The sequence below is a fragment of the Trachemys scripta genome, chromosome 9 (genome assembly GCF_013100865.1).
Source record: "Trachemys scripta elegans isolate TJP31775 chromosome 9, CAS_Tse_1.0, whole genome shotgun sequence".
NCBI lineage: Eukaryota > Metazoa > Chordata > Testudines > Emydidae > Trachemys > Trachemys scripta.
The window spans coordinates 49,619,108-49,642,709 of record NC_048306.1 but is presented as its reverse complement, the minus strand read 5'-3'; the positions used below and the strand labels follow the sequence as shown (position 1 = coordinate 49,642,709).

At 47.5% G+C, this 23,602-nt stretch overlaps 1 protein-coding gene across 2 annotated transcripts in view; it reads left to right on the top strand.

Annotated features, from left to right (window-relative positions):
- The window catches only part of RAB6B (RAB6B, member RAS oncogene family), a 134,822-nt gene that overhangs the window by 74,574 nt on the left and 36,646 nt on the right, over positions 1–23,602 (top strand). For both annotated transcript variants that reach the window (XM_034782478.1, XM_034782476.1), the window contains exon 3: positions 18,019–18,072. In XM_034782478.1, the coding sequence (XP_034638369.1) occupies positions 18,019–18,072 (54 nt within the window). The remainder of the gene's footprint in view (positions 1–18,018; positions 18,073–23,602) is intronic.

Below are 23,602 nucleotides of genomic sequence, written 5' to 3'. Positions count from 1 at the left end.
ATGACATGTGTCTGCAGGCAGCTCCCATTGCAGAGGAGCCAAAGTGTGACCTTTCAAGCAATACATCGCCTGAAACCCCCATCTGCATGTGAACCCCATCAGTGGCATTTTCCTGGCTGTAGGACTCCTCCTTCTCTGAGTATGCAGGTGTGAGCTGCCTTGATTGTGCACTTCACCAAGGTACTTCGGCCCTGACATAGAGGGTTCATCTTTGTTAGGGAGGAATGGCTGTGCCATTGATGGTGATGAAACCGTGGACAGCACTCACGAGGGGCCAGACCCTGATGCCCCACTCGTGGTGACCGGTACTGTGCTCCATGGGTTCTCCGCGGAAGTCAATGGGACTGCTCAGCATGCGTGTAACTCACCGGTCAATGTGCGTCACATGTCCCCCTCTGTGCCTGATCCACAGAGCGAGACGCTCTGTTACCACACTAGCGAGAGAGCCCAGCTCCTTTGCATAAGCAGTAGAGACTCAGGTCCTTGTGGTGGGGTCTCCCCTCTTTGCTAGGTTGGTCTGACCTCTGACACCCTCTTGGGAGGCAGAAATTCACCCAGCGATTGCTCCAATACCCAGATCTCTCCCAGCGTCCTGACTGGACAGGACCTCAGTGTCATTGCAAAGAACAGGCAGTGGGAACAGACGTACGTCCCTCAGTCACAAATGGCCTCGATGGCCCCTGATTCCCAAGTACGGCAGCTCCTGCCCTTTGGCTGTAGCTGGTTTGTATGTCTGGGGCAGGCTTGCAGGAGCCACATGCTCCAGCTGCTCCTTGGGCTTGCCCCTGAAGTATCCGTGTTGTCCTGTCTCAAATGGCATCCCTCAGCCCATTTGCAGAAGAACTGGCAGCAGAGACAAGATTTTCTGCCAGCCCTCCAGCCAGCTAGTGCTCAGAGGCCAGCTCTGCTGCCTGTCTTTCCCCAGCCTTCACAGCACAGCTGCTGATCTGTGGAGTAGGGGTGTCACTCATTTTGCTGAGAGGATCCCTGGTTCGATCCCCAGTGTGTCAGCTGCAATGATAGTCATTGCACAAGGAGAGCAGATGCTGGCCCCAGATGACTAGCATGGCCTAACCCAAAGGGAGTCAATCAGGGCAGAGAAGCAATTGTTCTGGGAACATCTGGAGAGCCCTTAAGGAGCAGGACGTAGGTGGTAGATGTTGCAGAGCTCCCCAAGGGGTGGGGAAGCCCTGCAGCTGGACTGAAGGAACTATCTGGGAGAACCAGAGCAATCCAGGTAGCACAGTGCAGCTGGAAAGCTGCCTTGACTCCGGAGCAGCTGGGGATTCCCTTGGGGTCATGGAATCCCCCTGGTGGTGCTCCAGCCATCATTGGTCCTGTAGCCAGTCCAGTCCCCACCCCACCCCAAGAAGGTGGGTCCAGCCTCGCTGAGGATTCTGTCCTCTGTGTTCTCTCGATCGCTGGTTTGTAGGGAGGATGCTGACCAAAGAAACCAGAGGGGAAGTGTGACAGACCCCTGGGATACAACCTGGAACTGTGGGACCACTATGCTGCCTTCACTCTCCAGCTTGGGTTGTCTCTTACAATGCTATGCCAGTGACAAGCAGCAAACCCCTCCAGGTGCTGTTATCACTCAGCCAACAACGTGCAGAAACACACCCAGCTAAATTGCCTGAATGCTCTCTAAGCCTCTCATGAATTATACACAGGGAAACACCAGCAAATCCCCCCAGCCTTGCACCCCAAGAATGTACCCGTCTTACACTGCTCATGACCGTCTCTTGAACAATGCAAGTTCATTAATTAGTTTGCTAGTTCATCAGAGGATAGTGGACATACACCAGCCTTTGAAACCTGAGCAGATCCCCCAAGCACTTAGGAGAAACTCAATGGTTCAGATTAAACATTAAAATACGTTTATTAACTACAGAAAGATAGATTTTAAGTGATTATAAGAGATAGGCATAAAGGTCAGAGAATGTTACATAAGAAATAAAAAGTAAACACACATTCTAAATTCTAAACTTTATCATACCAAGCAAGAGTTGAATCAAGCAGTTTTTCTCACCCCACTAAGCATTGTAATCAGTTCTTAATACACAGGCAGAATTCTCTGCTTAGCCTGAGACCAATCTCCCCACTTCAGTGTCTTTTTCTTCCAAATGTTCTTGTTGCCTTCAGAATAGGTCAGGGAGGAGAGAATCTCATGGTGCCCCTGTCCCTTATTTAATATCCTCAGTTCATGTGCCTGAAAAAATATTGGCTCAAACATGGAGTCAAGCATCACATGTCCTCAGGCCTTGCTGAATCACAGAGTTAAGCAAGTGCTATTGTGTGTAGCTGGAGCAAATGTCTCTGATTGAATTGTAATTCTCTTGTTTACAATTCCCCTGTTGGTCAATGGCTGGTTGCTGGCTGTGGGTCACCTCCTTTGAGACTCACAACCTATTTCAATAACAACCATATACCAAAATCTCATAACTCCATATACAATAATGATATACATATTTGGACAGAACAATGAGTTTCAGCAGATCATGACTTTATGATACCTTACAAGGCATTTTTTGTACAAAATATCGGAACCATATACAAGTGGTGAGTGAATGTGGGAGTTACAGGGCACTGTCTTGAGGTACAGTGCATCTCAGGAAGTCACTCTCCATATTTGCTGAGTCCCCACTTCCCTTCTTTTCTGATTGTTCTTAATCCCTGACCTGGGGGGCACTCCTTCACCTCCTTGGATTAGAAGGGGTTCCCAGTGGGGCCAAGAGCTGGCATGCTCACAACATGTAGTTTGAAAGAGGTTCTGCTTTTTAGTTGAGAGAAAAAGGACTAGTGACATTTGAGAGCCATTTCCTCAACAATGTTGGGATCCCAGGGCCACCTGATCTAATCAGTGTTGCAATTGACTGAGGTGAACAAACAGCTCTTTCACCTTTTACAAGCAATTAAATAATACATCAAAGGAGAGGCATAGTCTGAGCAGACTGTATTGATTGGTGTATTAAACGCTCCCTCACATCCATTATGGCCATGCTGGATTCTGCAAACACAAGCAATAGCTCTGCTCGGTAAATATTTGATTGCTGCTGTCCCAAGTTAAATAGTTTGGTGACTTCTTCTTCTCTTCTCACTGCCCCAATTAGGGAGAGAAGTGCAGTCAGTTTCACACTGCAAAGCACTGTGGGTAAAGGAAAGATAACAGTTACCAAGGCACACAGCACTTCCAAAATGCCCTTGCCTGCTCCAAGATGGTTCCCTTTCAGGGGGCTGCAGGGGCTGCAGGAGGAGAAGCCTCCCCCATACACACAAACACCCTCCCAAGAGAGAGCCAGCTGGGATGACTGGGAGGCAGCATGTGGCCCACAACCTGGACAAGGGGAACGGCGCGTGGGCTAACGCTGAAACACGGACATTTGAATATGTGACTTTCCCTTGTTACACAGTGGAATAAATTGTCAAGAAGCAGGCAAGAGCGGAGATTTACTGCTGTTGAAATAAATCAAAGGAAAAACATGAGGAAAGGAACTAGGCAGCGGAACTTATAATAAGAGAAAAAGAAGAACTAAAAGAAATCCAGTTGCATCTGACTGCCTCAGATCCTCACAGGCATTTAGGTGCCTAACTCCCAATGAAGTCCCTCCTCCTCCTCCTCCGTTCTCATTGTGTGTTGAACCCAGTTGTTATGTTCTGTCTTCATCTTAGCCTGGAAGCACTTTGGGGCAGGAACTGTCTCTCACCATGCATTTGTGGGGCCCCTGACCCTGATCACAGCCTTGTGGCACTGCTGAAATACCAGCAGTAATATCACTGTCACACCTAGGCGACTGTGCCTGCGCTGGGCAAAGTCCAAGAGGTTCCCCTCAGACTGGCATCAGCAACAAACCCTGGTGTCCCTTTCATAATTCCCTCCTAGCAAGATGGATGGAGTCTGCCGCTACCCGACCCGCCGCTAAATACAGGGAGAGTAGAAGTGGCCGGTTTCCTCGCAACCCATCAGCCAATCGCAGCAAATTTTAGAGGCACTGGGACTGACCAGTGAAGATGGACTAACTGCCATTTGCTGTTGGGCCCTGCAGCACCTCCCACTGGTGGGGTCCAGCTTCCCAGCCCCACCCTGCAAACCAGCAGCAGCTATAAAGGTAAGTCACCCTCTCCTCTGATTGCCCGTGAAAATGGGTTTCTGGGCCATTTTGCAAAATCATCTTGGTGCAGTTGCTGCTGCCCCACCAGCTGGGCTGTCTGCTGAATCAGCACCTCAAAACCAACGTTCCTTCCTCGCTACTGGGGCAAGGAGTGCACTTTGGAAGGACCCACGGGGCAGTACCCAGCCCTCACTGGACTATGGCTTCTGTCGGAGCTGCCCTTTCATTCAAAATAGAGAATTTCAAAGGAAATGACAGTAAGGGAAGGTAGGAAGGTGCTTCACTGATCTTCCTTTCTTCAAGTCAGACAGCTGAGGCAATACACTCAGAAACTCTGGCTGGGACTTTCCAAAGCCACCTAAGGGAGTTAGGCACTCACAGGTCTTGTCTACACAGGGACATGCAGATAAGTTTCTTTTATGCAACGCAGGGTCGATACTTGTTTCTCCAGACCTTGAACCTTCTCTTCCAACATGGAGACGAACTTGCACTTTGTACAGATAAAGTCGTTTCTGTCCTTTGGAAGAAAGACAAACATGGCACATCCTGTGCAGGTAACAACAGCTGAACGCTCATCATCCATATTTCCTTCCTTCTAAGAGCTTCCTCAGCTGTTGCAGTAACTACTCAGAGAAGCCTGCAAGATGAAAGCCTCAGTGCACTCTCCCCAGGCAAACTCCCTCAGTTAGCTTCCACTGTTCACCGCTCAGCTGGTTTGCTGCTGACTGCCTTTTTATAACAGTCAGGCCCACCTGGAACAAAGCACTCCCAATTCACAATTTTCACATAATCAAGCACACGGTCAAACTGATAAACTGACAAACTGTTCCCGCAACAGACACTCAGATACTCACCAACACAGCCCCCCAATGCAGCACTTAGCGTACCTCCTCTCGGACAGATCCCAGGCAAACTCCCTCTGTTAGCCTCCGCTGTTCTTTGGATTCTTTGACCATGGGATGGTGTTCCAAGAAGGAGGAGTGCTAGGCAGAGATGGGCTCCACCTAATGAAGAGAGGGAAGAGCATCTTCACAAGCAGGCTGGCTAACCTAATGAGGAGGGCTTTGAACTAGGTTCACCGGGGAAGGAGACCAAAGCCCTGAGGTAAGTGGGGAAATGGGATACCAGGAGGAAGCTCAAGCAGGAGAGCGCAAGAGGAGAGGACTCCTATCTCATACTGAGAAAGCTGGATGATCAGCGAGTTATCTTAAGTGCCTATACACAAATGCAAGGAGCCTGGGAAACAAGCAGGGAGAACTGGAAGTCCTGGCACAGTCAAGGAACTATGATGTGATTGAAATAACAGAGACTTGGTGGGATAACTCAAATGGCTGGAGTACTGTCATGGATGGATATAAACTGTTCAGGAAAGACAGGCAGGTAGAAAAGGTGGGGGAGTTGTATTGTATGTAAGAGAGCAGTATGACTGCTCAGAGCTCCGGTATAAAACTGCAGAAAAACCTGAGAGTCTCTGGATTACGTTTAGAAGTGTGAGCAACAAGGGTGATGTCGTGGTTGGAGTCTGCTATAGACCACCAGACCAGGGGGATGAGGTGGATGAGGCTTTCTTCTGGCAACTAGCAGAAGTTGCTAGATCGCAGGCTCTGGTTCTCATGGGAGACTTTAATCACCCTGATATCTGCTGGGAGAGCAATACAGCAATGCACAGACAATCCAGGAAGTTTTTGGAAAGTGTAGGGGACAATTTCCTGGTGCAAGTGCTGGAGGAACCAACTGGGGCAGAGCTTTTCTTGACCTGCAGATCACAAACCGGGAAGAATTAGTAGGGGAAGCAAAATGGGATGGGAACCTGGGAGGCAGTGATCATGAGATGGTCATGTTCAGGATCCTGACACAAGGAAGAAAGGAGAGCAGCAGACTATGGACCCTGGACTTCAGAAAAGCAGACTTTGACTCCCTCAGGGAACTGATGGGCAGAATCCCCTGGGAGAATAACATGAGGGGGAAAGGAGTCTAGGAGAGCTGGCTGTATTTTAAAGAATTCTTATTGAGGTTGCAGGGACAAACCATCCTGATATGTAGAAATAATAGTAAATATGGCAAGCGACCAGCTTGGCTTAACAGTGAAATCCTTGCTGATCTTAAACACAAAAAAGAAGCTTACAAGAAGTGGAAGATTGGACAAATGACCAGGGAGGAATATAAAAATATTGCTTAGGCATGCAGGAGTGAAATCAGGAAGGCCAAATCACACTTGGAGTTGCAGCTAGCAAGGAATGTTAAGAGTAACAAGAAGGGTTTCTTCAGGTATGTTAGCAACCAGAAGAAAATCAAGGAAAATATGGGCCCCTTACTGAATGAGGGAGGCAACCTAGGGACAGAGGATGTAGAAAAAGCTAATGAACTCAATGCTTTTTTTGCCTCTGTCTTCACGACCAAGGTCAGCTCCCAGACTGCTGCACTGGGCAGCACAGCATGGGGAGGGGGTGACCAGCGCTCTGTGGAGAAAGAAGTGGTTTAGGACTATTTAGAAAAGCTGGACGAGCACAAATCCATGGGGCCGGATGCACTGCAACCGAGGGTGCTAAAGGAGTTGGCGGATGTGATTGCAGAGCCATTGGCAATTATCTTTGAAAACTCATGGTGATCCGGGGAGGTCCAGGATGACTGGAAAAAGGCTAATGTAGTGCCCATCTTTAAAAAAGGGAAGGAGGAGGATCCGGGAAACTACAGGCCTGTCAGCCTCAACTCAGTCCCTGGAAAAATCATGGAGCAGGTCCTCAAGGGATCAATTCTGAAGCACTTAGGGCTGGTCTACACTAGGAGGGGGGGATCGATCCAAGATACGCAACTTCAGCTACGCGAATAGCATAGCTGAAGTCGAAGTATCTTGGATCGAATTACCTGGGGTCCAGATGGTGCGGGATCGATGGCCGCGGCTCCCCCGTCGACTGCGCTACCGCCACTCGCTCTGGTGGAGTTCCGGAGTCGACGGTGAGCGCTTTCGGGGATCAATATATCGCATCTTAACGAGACGCGATATATCGATCCCGGATAAATCGATTGCTACCCGCCAATACAGCGGGTAGTGAAGACATACCCCTAGAGGAAAGGAAAGTGATCAGGAACACTCAGCATGGACTCACCACGGGCAAGTCATGCCTGACTAACCTAATTGCCTTCTATGATGAGATAACTGGCTCTGTGGATGAGGGGAAAGCAGTGGATGTGTTATTCCTTGACTTTAGCAAAGCTTTTGATACGGTCTCCCACAGTATTCTTGCCAGCAAGTTAAAGAAGTATGGGCTGGATGAATGGACTATAAGGTTGATAGAAAGCTGGCTAGATAGTCGGGCTCAACGGGTAGTGATCAATGGCTCCATGTCTAGTTGGCAGCCGGTATCAAGCAGAGTGCCCCAAAGGTCAGTCCTGGGGCCTGTTTTGTTCACTATCTTCATTAATGATCTGGAGGATGGCATGGACTGCACCCTCAGCAAGTTTGCAGATGACACTAACCTGGGAGGAGTGGTAGATACGCTGGAGGGTAGGGATAGCATACAGAGGGACCTAGACAAATTAGAGAATTGGGCCAAAAGAAATCTGATGAGGTTCAACAAGGATAAGTGCAGAGTCCTGAACTTAGGATGGAAAAATCCCATGCACTGCTACAGACTAGGGACCGAGTGGCTAGGCAGCAGTTCTGCAGAAAAGGACCTAGAGGTTACAGTAGACAAGAAGCTGGATATGAGTCAACAGTGTGCCCTTGTTGCCAAGAAGGCTAACGGCATTTTGGGGTGCATAAGTAGGGGCATTGCCAGCAAATCAAGGGACGTGATCATTCCCCTCTATTCGACATTGGTGAGGCCTCATCTGGAGTACTGTGTCCAGTTTTGGGCCCCACACTACAAGAAGGATGTGGAAAAATTGGAAAGAGTCCAGCAGAGGGCAACAAAAATGATTAAGAGGCTGGAGCACATGACTTATGAGGAGAGGCTGAGGGAACTGGGATTGTTTAGTCTCCAAAAGAGAAAAAATGAGGGGGGATTTGATAGCTGCTTTCAACTACCTGAAAGGGGGTTCCAAAGAGGATGGAGCTAGTCTGTTCTCAGTGTTGTCAGATGACAAAATAAGTTGCAGTGGGGGAGGTTTAGGTTGGATATTAGGAAAAACTATTTCACTAGGAGGGTGGTGAAGCACTGGAATGGGTTACCTAGGGAGGTGGTGGAATCTCCTTGTTTAGAGGTTTTTAAGGTCAGGCTTGACAAAGCCCTGGCTGGGATGATTTAGTTGGGGATTGGTCCTGCTTTGAGCAGGGGTTTGGATTAGATGACCTCCTGAGGTCCCTTCCAACCCAGATATTCTATGATTCCAAATTGATGAACCATGTGAATTTAAAGTGGATTTGTAAAACTGCAGTAAACTCCCCCCGGGGGTGGGGGGGATGCTCTGATTCAGAATTAAAGAGGCCTTAATTCGACTTAAGACTGGTCTACACTGGGGGAGGATCAATCCAAGATACGCAACTTCAGCTACGCAAATAACGTAGCTGAAGTCGAAGCATCTTGGATCGAATTACCTGAGGTCCACATGGCGCAGGATCGACGGCCGTGGCTCCCCTGTCAACTGCGCTACTGCCGCTCGCTTCGCTGGAGTTCCAGAGTCAATGGTGAGCGCATTCCGGGATCGCTATATCGCGTCTTAACGAGACACGATATACTGATCCCGGATAAATCGATTGCTACCCGCCGATACGGTGGGTAGTGAAGACGTACCCTTAGTTTAGTTCACTTTGGATGTGAATTAAGCTAAATCAACTTCAGGCCACTTTAATTCTGAATTAGAGTGTTCACACTGGGGTTTAACTAGGTTCAACTAATCCACTTAGTTAATTTGGATTAACATTCCTGAGTGTGCCCATGTAGATAAGCCCTTAGACTCCTTTCTAAATGCCAGCCTCCATGATTGGCTGGCTGCAGCCCCATATTGTTCACGTCCTGCATCCCTGCAGTAGGTGATTGGAGAGCTGTGGCCATCAGAATGTAGGACAAGAAGAAGGAGCGTTTTCTCTAAGGTTTAGCAAATGGTCAAATTACCTAAAGCTCCCCATTTCACACACTATTCTTCTGTTGTTTCTTTTTTGGTGCCTTGCTCTCAGATGATTACAGCTGCTGCAGCCAGGCCTGAACTGATGGATCTGGACTTCTTATTCAGTCTTGTACTTGTCATACGAGAGCTTGCATTTCTGTGGCTGTGGACTCTTATGCTCGCGCTGGGCAGCAGATACCATCCACATTAACTGACCTATTTCTATCAGTGACAGCAGTTCTCAAAGTGGGGCTGGACACATGGATGCCAGTTCTCTTTAATGCCAGCTGGTAAATCACATTCACTGAGGGCACGTCTTCACTACCCGCCGGATTGGCGGGTAGCAATCGATCTATTGGGGATCGACTTATCACATCCAGTGAAGACGCAATAAAATCGATCCCCGATGGCTCTGCTGTCGACTCCGGAAATCCACCGTGGCAAGAGGAGTCGACGGCGGTGCGGCAGCGGTCGACTCGCCGCCGTCTTCACAGCCAGGTAAGTTGACCTAAAATACGCAACTTCAGCTACGCTATTCACGTAGCTGAAGTTGCGTATCTTAGGTCGACCCCCTCGCCCCCCCGTAGTGTAGACCTAGCCTGATACTAACAAACACAGGAAGGCCTCCCTTTTCAAAATCAGCTAGTGATATTTGGGTGCCCAACTTGATTCTCAGAGGGGGAGTGTTATCACAAAATGGCCCAACCCAACAGACCTAGCACCAGTCCATTTACAGCCACTGACACATGGCTTGTGGGGACTGTTTGCTGAGCGCTGTGACAAGCGCTCCAATCATAGACCCATAGGGTTAGAAGGGACCGCAAGGGTCATCTAGTCTTAACTCCCTGCCAAGATGTAGGATTTGTTGGGTCTAAACCATCCAAGACAGGTGATTATCCAGCCTCCTTTTGAAAACCTCCAGTGAAGGAGCTTCCACAACCTCCCTAGTCGTCTGTTCCATTGCCCTATTGTTCTTACAGTTAGGAAGATTTCACTGAGATTTAATCTAAATCTGCTATGCTGTAGTTTGAACCCATTGCATCTTGTCCAGCCCTCTGTGGCAAGAGAGAACCACTTTTCTCCATCTTTTCTATGGCAGCCTTTGAAGTATTTGAAGACCACTATCAGGTCCCCCCCGTCAGCTCCTCTTTTCCAAACTAAACATACCCCATTCCTTCAGACTTTACCCATATGGCTCACATTCCATCCCTTTGATCATCTTTGTTGCTCACCTTTCCAGTTTCTTTACATCCTTTCTATGCATTGGTGACCAAAACTGGACACAGTAACCCAGCTGAGGCCTAACCAGCACTGAGTAGAGCCATACTATCACCTCCCATGACTTGCATGCTATGCCTCCGTTAATGCAACTTAAAATTGCATTTCCCTTTTTTTGCAACAGCTTCACATTGTCGACTCATGTCAAGGTTGTGATCCACCACAACTCCCAGATCCTTCTCAGCAGTGCTGCTGCCAAGCCAGTTCTCCCCCATTCTGTATTTGTGCATAAATACATCACAACTCATTTTGATTTCTTCCAAAGGAAAGCATCCAGTGTGAAACTATTTATACTGGCTTACTGGATTCATGCTCTCCTAGACTGGCTTATCCATATGAGGGATTTTTTTTAGGGAGAGGGGTGGCGTAAATCATGACAACTGCATTGTTTAGGTTTGCATGAGTGTTTCCCATTCTAAGGGCCTGAATTTTCAAACCAAAAACTACAGATGTGCTAACGTAGGGCTCTATGATGGAGGCTGGTTGCAGCCATAGCTATTACCTATCAGGGAGACTCTAGATATCCTTAATCCTGCCTCAGCCTGGGGGGAGGGACCTCTTGAGGCATCTTCCAGCCCTACATTTCTATCTAGGATGGGACGACTGCAGCCTTCTAGTGAGTCAACTGAATCTGCCTCCTGATAAATGGCACTCCCCAACTCTGCCAGGGAAGAGATTCCATTCCAACGTCTCCAAACACTAGAGGAATGGGCTGACCACTCCATTTGAACAGCGTGGGTGAGGGGCAGCCTGCCCACAATCCTTAATGCACAGGTTCCTGTCGGCCTGCTTCTCTGTTCCACCACAACTGGATTAGCCGTGCTCACGTGACTCCCATTTGTAATGCTCTGCAGTATGCCTAGTTTTAAAAACAGTTCATTAAGTCGAGGTGCCCATCCCCCAGCGTAACATGTTCCGCGTCCTAGGAGCCTCCAGCCACAGGAACAATCCCTTAACTACTCTCTCACCTCTCCGTTAAGGGGACTGCACTGTGCAGCACCAGCCTGCTAGGTATTCAGGGCTGTCTGGCAATGGGGGTTGTCACCTAATGTGTCCTCTGGGTATCCCCAGACTCGGGTCCTCCTTCTGACTCGCGTGCATCCCTGTCCTTTCACGCCGTTTTCCAATACCTTGTGCTCTGCAGTCCTCAGCAGCAGTAGTGTCCAAGGGGCGGTCTAGTGTTCTTCTTTCTGCTGGCTTGTCACTGTCTCTCTCCAGCCTTCTCTCTCACCCCCCCTCCCTTCTCCTCCACACCAGCGTGTTGGAGGGATATAATGGCTTTGTCCAGCTCTCCTCATCCCCATCCCTGTCTCTCCACCCCCACCCCCTTTGTTCTCAAGTCAGCAGCAGTGCTTAAGTGATGTATATTTAAGTGCCTCTGAGCTTCAGAGCATTGAAACTAGGTTACTTGCCTCTCGGAGGGAGGACAGGCTGGTCAGATATCCAGCTAATCTCTTGACTGTCTCCATTGCTTTTATCTCTTAAGTCTCACTTCACCCCCGTCAAGCATTTAAAGGGGAGGAGGAGCAATGAAGGTGCTCAGAATCACAGGCATCAGCTTCCTCCTTTCCCCGGGGGTGCTCATCTCCCTTCATCCCTAGGCCCTGCCCTCACTCCACATCTTCCCACCTCCACTCCACCCTCATTCCACCTCTTCCCACGCCTGCTTCACCTGCACCCCACCTCTTTCTGTCCAGTTTCACCCCCGAGGCCCTGCCCTCACACCAACCCTTCACTAGGGTTGCCAAGTATCTAGTCTCACAAAACCAAATACCTTAGCTCCGCCCCTGCCCTGAGGCCCTGCCCCCCACTCACTACATTTTCCCTCCCTTGGTGGCTCACTCTCCCCCACCCTCACTCACTTTTTTGCTGGGCTGGGGGAGGCAGTTGGGGTGCAGGAGGGGTGAGGGCTCTAGCTGGGGCTGCGGATTCTGGGGTGAGGCCAGAAATGAGGAGTTCAGGGTGTGGGAGGGGGCTCTGGGCTTGTGCAGGGGTAATGGTGCAGGGAGGGGTTGAAGGCTCTGGGCTGGAGGTGCGGGCACTGGGGTGGACCCAGGGTCGGGATGAAGGGTTTGGGGTACAGGAGGGGGTGAGGGCCCTGGGCTGGGGTGCAGGCTCTGGGGTGGGGCCAGGGATGAGAGGTTTGGGGTGCAGGAGGGTGCTCTGGGTTTTTGGGGGGGTTCAGGGCTGGGGTAGGGGTTTGGGACTCAGTGTTGGGACAGGGGCTTACCTCTGGCAGCTCCCAGTCCGTGGTGCAGCAGGGAGGCTAAGGCAGGCTGCTTGCCTCTCCTGGCACCGTGCTGCGTGCACCCTGGAAGCGGCCAGCAGGTCCGGGTCCTAGGCAGGGAGCCAGAAGGCTTCATGCATTGCTCTTGCCCACAGGCACTGCCCCCCGCCCCTGCTCCCATTGGCCAGTTCCCAGCCAATGGGAGTACAGAGCTGTGCTCGGGGCAGGGGCAGCGCACAGAGCCCCGTGGCTCCCCTGCCTGGAAGCTGAACCTGCTGGCCGTTTCCAGGGCACAGCATGGTGCCAACCAGGACAGATAGGGACTAACCTGCCTTAGCGCCACGGTGGTGCTGACTGGAGTCGCCAGGGTCCCTCTTCGACCGGGTGTTCCAGTCGAAAACTGGACACCTGGTCACCCTACCCTTCACCCGAGGCCCCACTCCTGAGCTTCCTCTTCCCCCGAAGACCCTGTCCCCCGCTCCCTCTTCTCTACCCCTTCCCCCTGTTCTGGCACCCCTGCTTTGCCATCATCCATGCACTATACACATGGAAACATTTTCAATCCAACACCAGCACTTGTACAGTTGTGGTGGAAAGGCTTTTATGTCAAAGGAAGTGGGCCCAGACTGGGAGATGGGGTCAGGAAACTAATTGGAACTGGCTATTGTCAAATGGTTTGTATTTTAACGGGGAAAGAGCTTTCTGTGATCAGGATTTAGATTGAGTCTTGTGTCATTTACTCAGCCAGATATAGACTCAGAGTGCAGTTCACAATGGTGAATTAGAGGAAGTTTGTCTGTTCGCCCTTCCCCATCTACTGTATGCAAGCAATGCTGCCATATGGGTGTTCTCTGTATAGAACCATGTCCTTTGTGCCTTCACAGTGTGAGTTCTTCACAGTAGGGGCCACTTTATTTGGTGCCATTCACCTAGGGCCAGATTTTCAAATGTGGGGGCCTACAGTTGTGAACGTAACTCTGTATTTAGATACCTACATACCTGTTTTAGACATCCCTCGTCTAATTTAGGTACTTTGATTTTGCAACCTAGCTTTAATTCAATGACTTCAGTAAGCTACCAGGCAGGCACACCAGTCTGCTATTTATCAATAGCACGTTTGGAGCCTAGATTTTTTGATATACCCTCCTGACAACTCCATCACTCCGTAATGTCCCAGGAATTGTTGTTATTCTCATGCTGTGACATGTAAAGAAACCCATTCTGGAAATAGGACAGAGTTTGCAACCTATACAGTTCTATCACTATGACTCTGCAGTAGAGTTGGTTGGGAATTTTTCAACTAAATATTTTTTCGTCAGAAAATGCCAATTTGTCAAAAACAAAACTTCATAGGGGAAGAGTCTTTTTCAGTGAATTTCTTGATTCAAAATATTTTTTAAAGAAGTTTAAAAATTGATGAAAAAGATCTGTTTTCCTGTTTTCAAAATGACTTTTTTGTTTTGAAATTTAAGCTAAGTAGAGGAAAATTAAAACTGATAAAAGTGTAAACAAAACATTTTAATTGACCCAAACAGAAAAAAAAACAGCTTTTCAATTTGTGAAAATTTTCAAGGTTTCTCCTTTTTGTCCTGATTTGAAATGGGGAAAAAAATTGAAATCTCAAAACTTTGGTAGGACAGGAAAACTTCCCCACCCAGCTTTACTCTGCAGTTCATTGGCTGGGTGTGGGGAAGGAGGCAAATAACAAAGAGGTGGGGGAATTGGGAGGGTTGCTGAATACTTACTGCCTAGCTCAAGCAAGACTTGATGCAAGAGTCCCTTTTGCTGCACATACTGTAATTTAAAGTTTGGATGGTTTGATTTTGCCCCATAGTGACCTCTGATGCGCCTCTGATGAGAAACAGTCAAATGAAAGAGTCCCATTCAATTACATCATATAATGACAGACAGCTAAAAAGTGCTTATATACAAATGCTAGAAGTCTAAATAATAAGATGGGTGAACTAGCATGCCTCGTATTAAATTAGGATATTGATATAATAGGCATCACAGAAACTTGGTGGAATGAGGATAATCAATGGGACACAGTAATACCAGAGTACAAAATATATTGGAAGGATAGAACAGATCATGCTGGTGGGGGAGTGGCACTATATATGAAAGAAAGTGTAGAATCAAATGAAGTAAAAATATTAAATGAACCAAACTGTTCCATAGAATATCTATGGATAGTAATTCCATGCTCTAATAATAAGAATGTAGCAGTAGGGATATATTACCAACCACCTGACCAGGATGGTGATAGTGACTGTGAAATGCTCAGGGAGATTAGAGAGGCTATTAAAATAAAAAACTCAATAATACTGAAGGATTTTTACTATCCCCATATTGACTGGATACCTGTCAACTCAGGACGGGATGCAGAGATAAAGTTTCTTGACACCTTAAATGATTGCTTCTTGGAGCAGCTAGTCCTGGAACCCACAAAAGGATAGGCAATTCTTGAATTAGTCCTAAATGGAGCACAGGATTAGGTCCAAGAGGTGAATATAGCTGGACCGCTTGGTAATAGTGACCAGAATATAATTAAATTTAACATCCCTGTGACAGGGAAAACATCAGAGCAGCCCAACACCGTAGCATTTAATTTCAGAAAGGGGGACTACACAAAAATGAGGAAGTTAGTTAAACAGAAATTAAAAGGTACAGTGCCAAAAGTGAAAGTTAAATTCTAATGAGGAAAATAGAAAGGCACATAAACTCTGGCAAATGAAGTGTAAAAATACAATTAGGAAGGCCAAAAAAGAATTTGAGGAACAGCTAGCCAAAGACTCAAAAAGTAATAGCAAAAAAAAATTTTTTTTTTTACATACATCAGAAGCAGGAAGCTTGCTAAACAACCAATGAGGCCACTGGATGATCGAGATGCTAAAGGAGCTCTCAAGGATGATAAGGCTATTGCAGAGAAAATAAATGAATTCTTTGCATTGGTCTTCATGGCTGAAGATGTGAGAGAGATTCCCAAACCTGAGCCATTCTTTTTAGGTGACAAATATGAGGAACTGTCCCAGATTGAGGTATCATTAGAGGAGGTTTTGGAACCAATTGATAAACTAAACAGTAATAAATCACCAGGACTAGATGGTATTCACCCATGAGTTCTGAAGGAACGCAAATGTGAAATTGCAGAACTACTAACTGTAGTTCGTAACCTATCATTTAAATCAGCTTCTGTACAAAATGACTGGAGGGTAGCTAATATGATGCTAATTTTTAAAAAGGGCTCCAGAGGTGACCCCAGCAATTTCAGACCAGTAAGCCTGACTTCAGTACTGGGCAAACTGGTTGAAACTATAGTAAAGAACAAAATAGTCAGATACATAGATGAACATAATTTCTTGGGAACATAAATTCATGGTTTTTATAAAGGGAAACCATGCCTCATCAATCTATTGGAATTCTTTGAGGAGGTCAACAAGCATGTGGACAATGGGAATCCAGTGGATATAGTAGTGTACTTAGATTTTCAGAAAGTTTTTGACAAGGTCCCTCACCAAAGGCTCTTAAGCAAAGTAAGCTGTCATGGGGTAAGAGGAAAGGCCCTCTCATGGATTGGTAATTGGTTAAAGGATAGGAAACAAAGAGTAGAAATAAATTATCAGTTTTCAGAATTGGTAAGAGAGGTAAACAGTGGTGACCCCAGGGGTCTGTACTGGGCCCATAGAATCATAGAAGATTAGAGTTGGAAGAGACCTCAGGAGGTCAACTAGTTCAACCCCCTGCTCAAAGCAGGACCGACGCCAACTAAATCATCCCAGCCAGGGCTTTGTCAAGCCAGGCCTTAAAAACCTCTAAGGATGGAGATTCCACAACCTCCCTAGGTAACCCATTCCAGTGCTTCACCACCCTCCTAGTGAAATAGTGTTTCCTAATATCCAACCTAGACATCCTCCACAGCAGCTTGAGACAATTGCTCCTTATTCTGTCATATGCCACCACTGAGAACAGCCTCACTCCATCCTCTTTGGAACTCCCCTTCAGGTAGTTGAAGGCTGCTATCAAATCCCCTCCTCACTCTTCTCTTTTGCAGACTAAACAAGTCCAGTTCCCTCAGCCTCTCCTCATAAGTCATGTGCCCCAGCCCTGATCATTTCTGTTGCCCTCTGCTGCATTCTCTCCAATTTGTCCACATCCTTCTGTAGAGGGTGGCCCAAAACTGGACACAGTACTCCAGATGTGGCCTTACCAGTGCCGAATAGAGGGAAATAATCATTTCCCTCGATCTGCTGACAATGCTCTTTCTAATGCAGCCCAATATGACCAGTCCTATTCAACATATTCATAAATGATCTGGAAAAAGGGGTAAACAGTGAGGTGGCAAAATTTGCAGATGATACAAAACTACTTAAGATAGTTAAGTACAAAGTAGACTGTGAAGACTTATAAAGTGATCTCACAAAATTAGGTGACTGGGCAACAAATGGCAGATGAAATTCAGTATTGGTAAATGAAGAGTAATGCACATTGAAAAATATAATCCCAACTGTACATATAAAATGATGGTGTCTAAATTAGCTGTTACCACTCAAGAAAGAGATCTTGGAGTCATTGTGGATAGTTCTCTGAAAACAGCCACTCAATGTGCATTGGCAGTCAAAAAAAATGAATGGAATGTTGGGAATCATTAAGAAAGGGATAAATAATAAGACAGAAAATATCATATTGCCTCCATATAAATTCATGGCATGCTCATATCTTGAATATTGTGTGCAGATGTGGTTGTCCCATCTCAAAAAAAGATGTATTGGAATTGGAAAAGGTTCAGAAAAGGGCAACAAAAATGTTTAGAGGTATGGAACAGCTTCCATATGACTGGGACTTTTCAGCTTGAAAAAGAGATGACTAAGGTGGGATATGATAGAGGTCTATAAAATCATGACTGGTGTGAAGAAGGTAAATAAGAACATGTTATTTACTCCTTCTCATAACATAAAAACTAGGGGTCACCAAATGAAATTAATAGGCAGCAGGTTGAAAACAAACAAAAGGAAGTATTTTTTCACACAACGCACAGTCAACCTGTGGAACTCCTTGCCAGAGGAAGGCCAAGACTATAATAGGGTTAAAAAAAGAACTGGATAAGTTCATGGAAGATAGGTCCATCAATGGCTATTAGCCAGGATGGGCAGGGATGGTGTCCCTAGCCTCTGTTTGCCAGAAGCTGGGAATGGGAGACAGGGGATGGATCATTTGATGATTACTTGGTCTGTTCATTCCCTCTGGGGCACCTGGCATTGGCCACTACTGGAAGACAGGATACTGGGCTAGATGGACCTTTGGTCTAACCCAGTGTGGCCGTTCTTATGTTCTCTCATTTCCTGTCTCCCTCTCTTACAGGCTACAATCGGAATCGACTTCTTATCAAAAACCATGTACTTGGAAGATCGGACAGTAAGTGGCAGACGCTGCTGAACCGCTGACCATGCCAAAAGAAGTTCTGTGCAGACCCCTGTGGAAGAGGGAGCCACTAGCTATAATCCCTTCTTTGCTGTCCAAACCTACCCCAGCAAATACCCCAGCTGGGCCCCTCTCTTTCTCTTCGTGCTGCCAATGTTTGAATTTCACAGATGGCTTCACCCACAGTTTGGGTACTTAAGGGGACTGAAATCCCCTTCCCCTGCCTCCATGCACAGTAACTTCCCCCATGCAGCTTCGCTGCTGAGCTCCTCCACCCCACTTTGAGAAGTCACCTCACTAGTAGTGGGGTGCAAGGATGGCTGCATACCAGAATGACAGTTGTCGCCTCCCTTGAGCAAAGAGGGACAGTTGGCTTGGGGTGAACGTTGAACATTTCCTCCAAGGACTGACCTCAGAGTACCAAAGCCCTAGGCCATCCAAGTCATCAGGAACCCACAGACACATGACTGTGCTGAAGGAGTCCAGTTGATTGACACACTTACATCAAACACCCCAAAGGAGGGAACTTTGACACAACAGCCATCTCTGTCCCAGCCCCGCACATAGAGCCTAGAGACCCCCGTCTCCACTGTCCTTCTGCTCCCCTCCACCCCATGGAGGCCCTGACTTTGTGTGGACAGGGTTCTGTCCCCACATGTATACACACGTCACACCCCATGAAAGTGCTTGGAACAATCACAGCCTTCGTATCAGGGGAAGCAAGGGCAGCTCCCTCCATGAGGTGCCAGGGGTACAAATTGCCACACAGGGGGAGGGGAGAGGCAATTAGATGGCCCTGCTTCCTCTCTTCCATGCTGGCTGGCTGCTCCGGGCAGGAGCATGGGGCAGTGTGTGCATTCCTGGGAGCACTGAGGGAGATTGGGCCTCCATTCCCTCTTGACTCTCCCCTTGGGGTGATGCACCTCCACATCCGCCCGTCCAGTCTACTTTAAGACCAGATTGGGCAGTCCATGGCCAGGTAGGCCACTCTCTCTTCTAACTCCCATGCAGGCCTTTCTGCCCCTGGAGAGCAATGATCACATGTAGCTAGCACCACAACTCACCCCAAATGGACTGGAGAAGGGGAAGGGTTGTGCCGGCGAGGGGCATGTGCAGTGCCTCCCTGTGCAACCTGTGGGGTGGGACTGCCTGCTCCTAGTGCAGATCAGTGCTTTCAAAGCACAGTTGAGCCCTGAGGAGGTGGGAAGAAATGCCCTGGCTCTTCAGTTTTGCTGGACAAGGGCAAGAGGTTATCCCTACTGGCCTGCCATCCCCTGTAATCTGCCAGCTCACAGATCGTACAGAAAATGGCACTAGAAGGAAATCTGTTTCAAGTTTTTGATTTATTGATTTTTGGGGAAAATTTTGTACAAGGTAATGGGAGAAATGGAAGTGAAATGTAATGAGATGCTACAGCTTCATCCATAAACAGCCTCTCAGCACTGTCACAGTGTTAATGCACTCAGAGACATCTGTCTTGGGTTTAATGGGCTGGTTCTATTTCAAACAGCACTCCAGTCTTTCTGATGAATTCCACTGCTCAGCCGCAGTCAGAGTGGAGGAGTGACTACAGGAAGGCATGGCTACATTCCTTCAAAGGGAATTTGTCTCCGACCCAAGAGTTGGAGGGTGAAGACAATTCAGCTCCCACAATTTTTTAAAAACATCATAGACTTAGGCCTTTGAAATGGTGCGGGTAGACACAGTGCTCATGAATGTGAGGGACTAACCTCACAGCGCTGAGTCATTAGAATTCAAGTTGGCACTGAACAAGCTCCCCCTAACACAGCTCTGCCAGTGCACCAAGGTCCTGACCTGTAATACTAGGCCTGAGCAAGGACTGAGAATCATTGGATGGTGGGGGTAGGGGAGATAAACAAATAGGGACTAGGCTGGGGCTCACCAAACTCATGTCTTCTAATGATCTAAGATTTGAAATCAGGTTTCCAGGGGTGATAGGCAACCATTTACTCAATACACACACTTAATTCCCTGTTTGCACCTCTCTTTCGGGTTCAGGTTTTCATATGCATCCTTTCATCAGTGGACTCCACCCCTGGCCAAGGAGAATGAGCCTTTTCGTGTCCAGCCTCCATCTCACTTCTCGACAATTGGACGCCAGCTGTGACCTGGGATTCCTCATACAGCCGCATTTTTCTTTAGTCAGAGGAGTTGTTCCATAGGAGACAGGGGCTGGAATTTTCAATGGGGCCCAAAGGAGTTGATGTTCAGTGGGGAATGTGGTGCCTAATTCCCTTAAATTCTTTTGGCTTACAGATGTATTGAAGCATAAGCTTTCGTGGGTGAATACCCACTTCGTCGGATGCATGTAATAGAAATTTCCAGAGGCAGGTATAAATATGCAGGCAAGAATCAGTCTAGAGATAACAAGGTTAGTTCAATCAGGGAGGATGGGGCCCTCTTCTAGCAGTTGAGGTGTGAACACCAAGGGAGGAGAAACTGCTTTTGTACTTGGCTAGCCATTCACAGTCTTTTTTTAATTCTGAGCTGATGGTATCAAATTTGCAAATGAACTGAAGCTCAGCAGTTTCTTTTTGGAGTCTGGTCCTGAAGTTTTTTTGCTGCAGAATGGCTACCTTTAAATCTGCTATTGTGTGTCCAGGGAGACTGAAGTGTTCTCCTACAGGTTTTTGTATATTGTCATTCCTAATATCTGACTTGTGTCCATTTACCCTTTTACGTAGTGACTGTCCAGTTTGGCCGATGTAAATAGCAGAGGGGTATTGCTGGCACATGATGGTGTATATTACATCGGTGGACGTGCAGATGAATGAACTGGTGATGTTGTGGCTGATCTGGTTAGGTCCTGTGATGGTGTCACTGGTGTAGATATGTGGGCAGAGTCGGCATCGAGGTTTGTTGCATGGATTGGTTCCTGAGTTAGAGTTACTATGGTGCGATGTGTGGTTGCTGGTGAGAATATGCTTAAGGTTGGCGGGTTGTCTGTGGGTGAGGACTGGCCTGCCTCCCAAGGCCTGTGAAAGCGAGGTATCGTTGTCCAGGATGGGTTGTAGATCACTGATGATGCGTTGGAGAGGTTTTAGCTGAGGATGTAGGTGATGGCCAGTGGAGTTCTGTTGGTTTCTTTCTTGGGCTTGTCTTGCAGCAGGAAGCTTCTGGGTACATGTCTGGCTCTGTTGATTTGTTGATTTGTTTCCTTATTTCCTCGTGTGGGTAGCATAGTTTTGAGAATGCTTGGTGAAGATCTTGTAGGTGTTGGTCTCTGTCTGAGGGGTTGTAGCAAATGCGGTTGTACCTCAGCGCTTGGCTGTAGACAATGGATCGTGTGGTGTGTCCGTGTGGTGAGGTTGATGGTGGGGTGGAAGCTAATAACCCTGCCATTATAATGTCATACAACCCTGACATTATAATCAAAGAGGCTGATAAAGGAGGTGCTGTTGTCATCATGAACAGGTCTGACTACCAAAAGGAGGCTGCCAGACAACTCTCCAATACCAAATTCTACAGGCCACTTTTCTTCAGATCCCACTGAGGAATATACTAAGAAACTGCACCATCTACTCAGGACACTCCCTACACTAACACAGGAACAAATCAACATACCCTTAGAGCCCCAACCGGGGTCATTCTATCTATTACCCAAGATCCACAAACCTGGAAATCCTGGACACCCCATCATCTCTGGAATTGGCACTCTCACTGAAGGACTGTCCGGATATGTGGATACTCTACTCAGACCCTATGCCACCAGCACTCCCAGCTATCTCCGTGACAGCACTGATTTCCTGAGAAAACTACAATGCATTGGTGATCTTCCAGAAAACACCATCCTAGCCACCATGGATGTGGAGGCTTTCTACACAAACATCCCACACACAGCTGGAATACAAGCTGTCAGGAACAGTATGTTGATGCCACAGCTGAGCTCTGTGATTTTATCCTCACACACAATTATTTCAAATTTGGTGACAATATATACCTCCAGACCAGTAGCACCTCTATGGGCACCCACATGGCCTATGCCAACATTTTTATGGCTGACCTGGAACAACACTTCCTCAGCTCTCATCCACTCACACCCCTTCTCTACCTACGCTACATTGATGACATCTTCATCATCTGGACCCATGAGAAGGAGACTATGGAAGAATTCCACCACAATTTCAACAGCTTCCACACACCATCAACCTCAGCCTGGACCAATCTACATGGGAGGTCCACTTCCTAGACACCACGGTACAAATAAGTGGCGGTCACGTCAACACCACCCTATACCGAAAACCCACCGACCGCTATGCCTACCTTCATGCCTCCAACTTCCATCCTGGACATACCACACGATCCATTGTCTACAGCCAAGCATTGAGGTACAACCGCATTTGCTACAACCCCTCAGACAGAGACCAACACCTACAAGATCTTCACCAAGCATTCTCAAAACTATGCTACCCACACGAGGAAATAAGGAAACAAATCAACAGAGCCAGACGAGTACCCAGAAGCCTCCTGCTGCAAGACAAGCCCAAGAAAGAAACCAACAGAACTCCATTGGCCATCACCTACAGTTCTCAGCTAAAACCTCTCTAATGCATCATCAGGGATCTACAACCCATCCTGGACAACGATACCTCGCTTTCACAGGCCTTGGGAGGCAGGCCAGTCCTCAACCACAGACAACCCGCCAACCTTAAGCATATTCTCACCAGCAACCAAACACCGCACCATAGTAACTCTAACTCAGGAACCAATCCATGCAACAAACCTCGATGCCAACTCTGCCCACATATCTACACCAGTGACACCATCACAGGACCTAACCAGATCAGCCACAACAGCACCGGTTCATTCACCTGCACGTCCACCAATGTAATATACACCATCATGTGCCAGCAATACCCCTCTGCTATTTACGTCGGCCAAACTGGACAGTCACTACGTAAAAGGGTAAATGGACACAAGTCAGATATTAGGAATGACAATATACAAAAACCTGTAGGAGAACACTTCAGTCTCCCTGGACACACAATAGCAGATTTAAAGGTAGCCATTCTGCAGCAAAAAAACTTCAGGACCAGACTCCAAAGAGAAACTGCTGAGCTTCAGTTCATTTGCAAATTTGATACCATCAGCTCAGGATTAAACAAAGACTGTGAATGGCTAGCCAAGTACAAAAGCAGTTTCTCCTCCCTTGGTGTTCACACCTCAACTGCTAGAAGAGGGCCCCATCCTCCCTGATTGAACTAACCTTGTTATCTCTAGACTGATTCTTGCCTGCATATTTATACCTGCCTCTGGAAATTTCCACTACATGCATCCAACGAAGTGGGTATTCAACCCGAAAGCATATGCTCCAATACCTCTGTTAATCTGTAAAGTGCCACAGGACTCTTTGTCGCTTTTTACAGATCCAGACTAACACGGCTACCCCTCTGATACTTAAATTCTTTTGGAAATCTCAGTTTAGATTAGTTATTGGAATATTAATTGGCTATGGAGCCTTTTGTGCGCCAGTAGAAATCCATCCCACGTTGGCCATGACCTG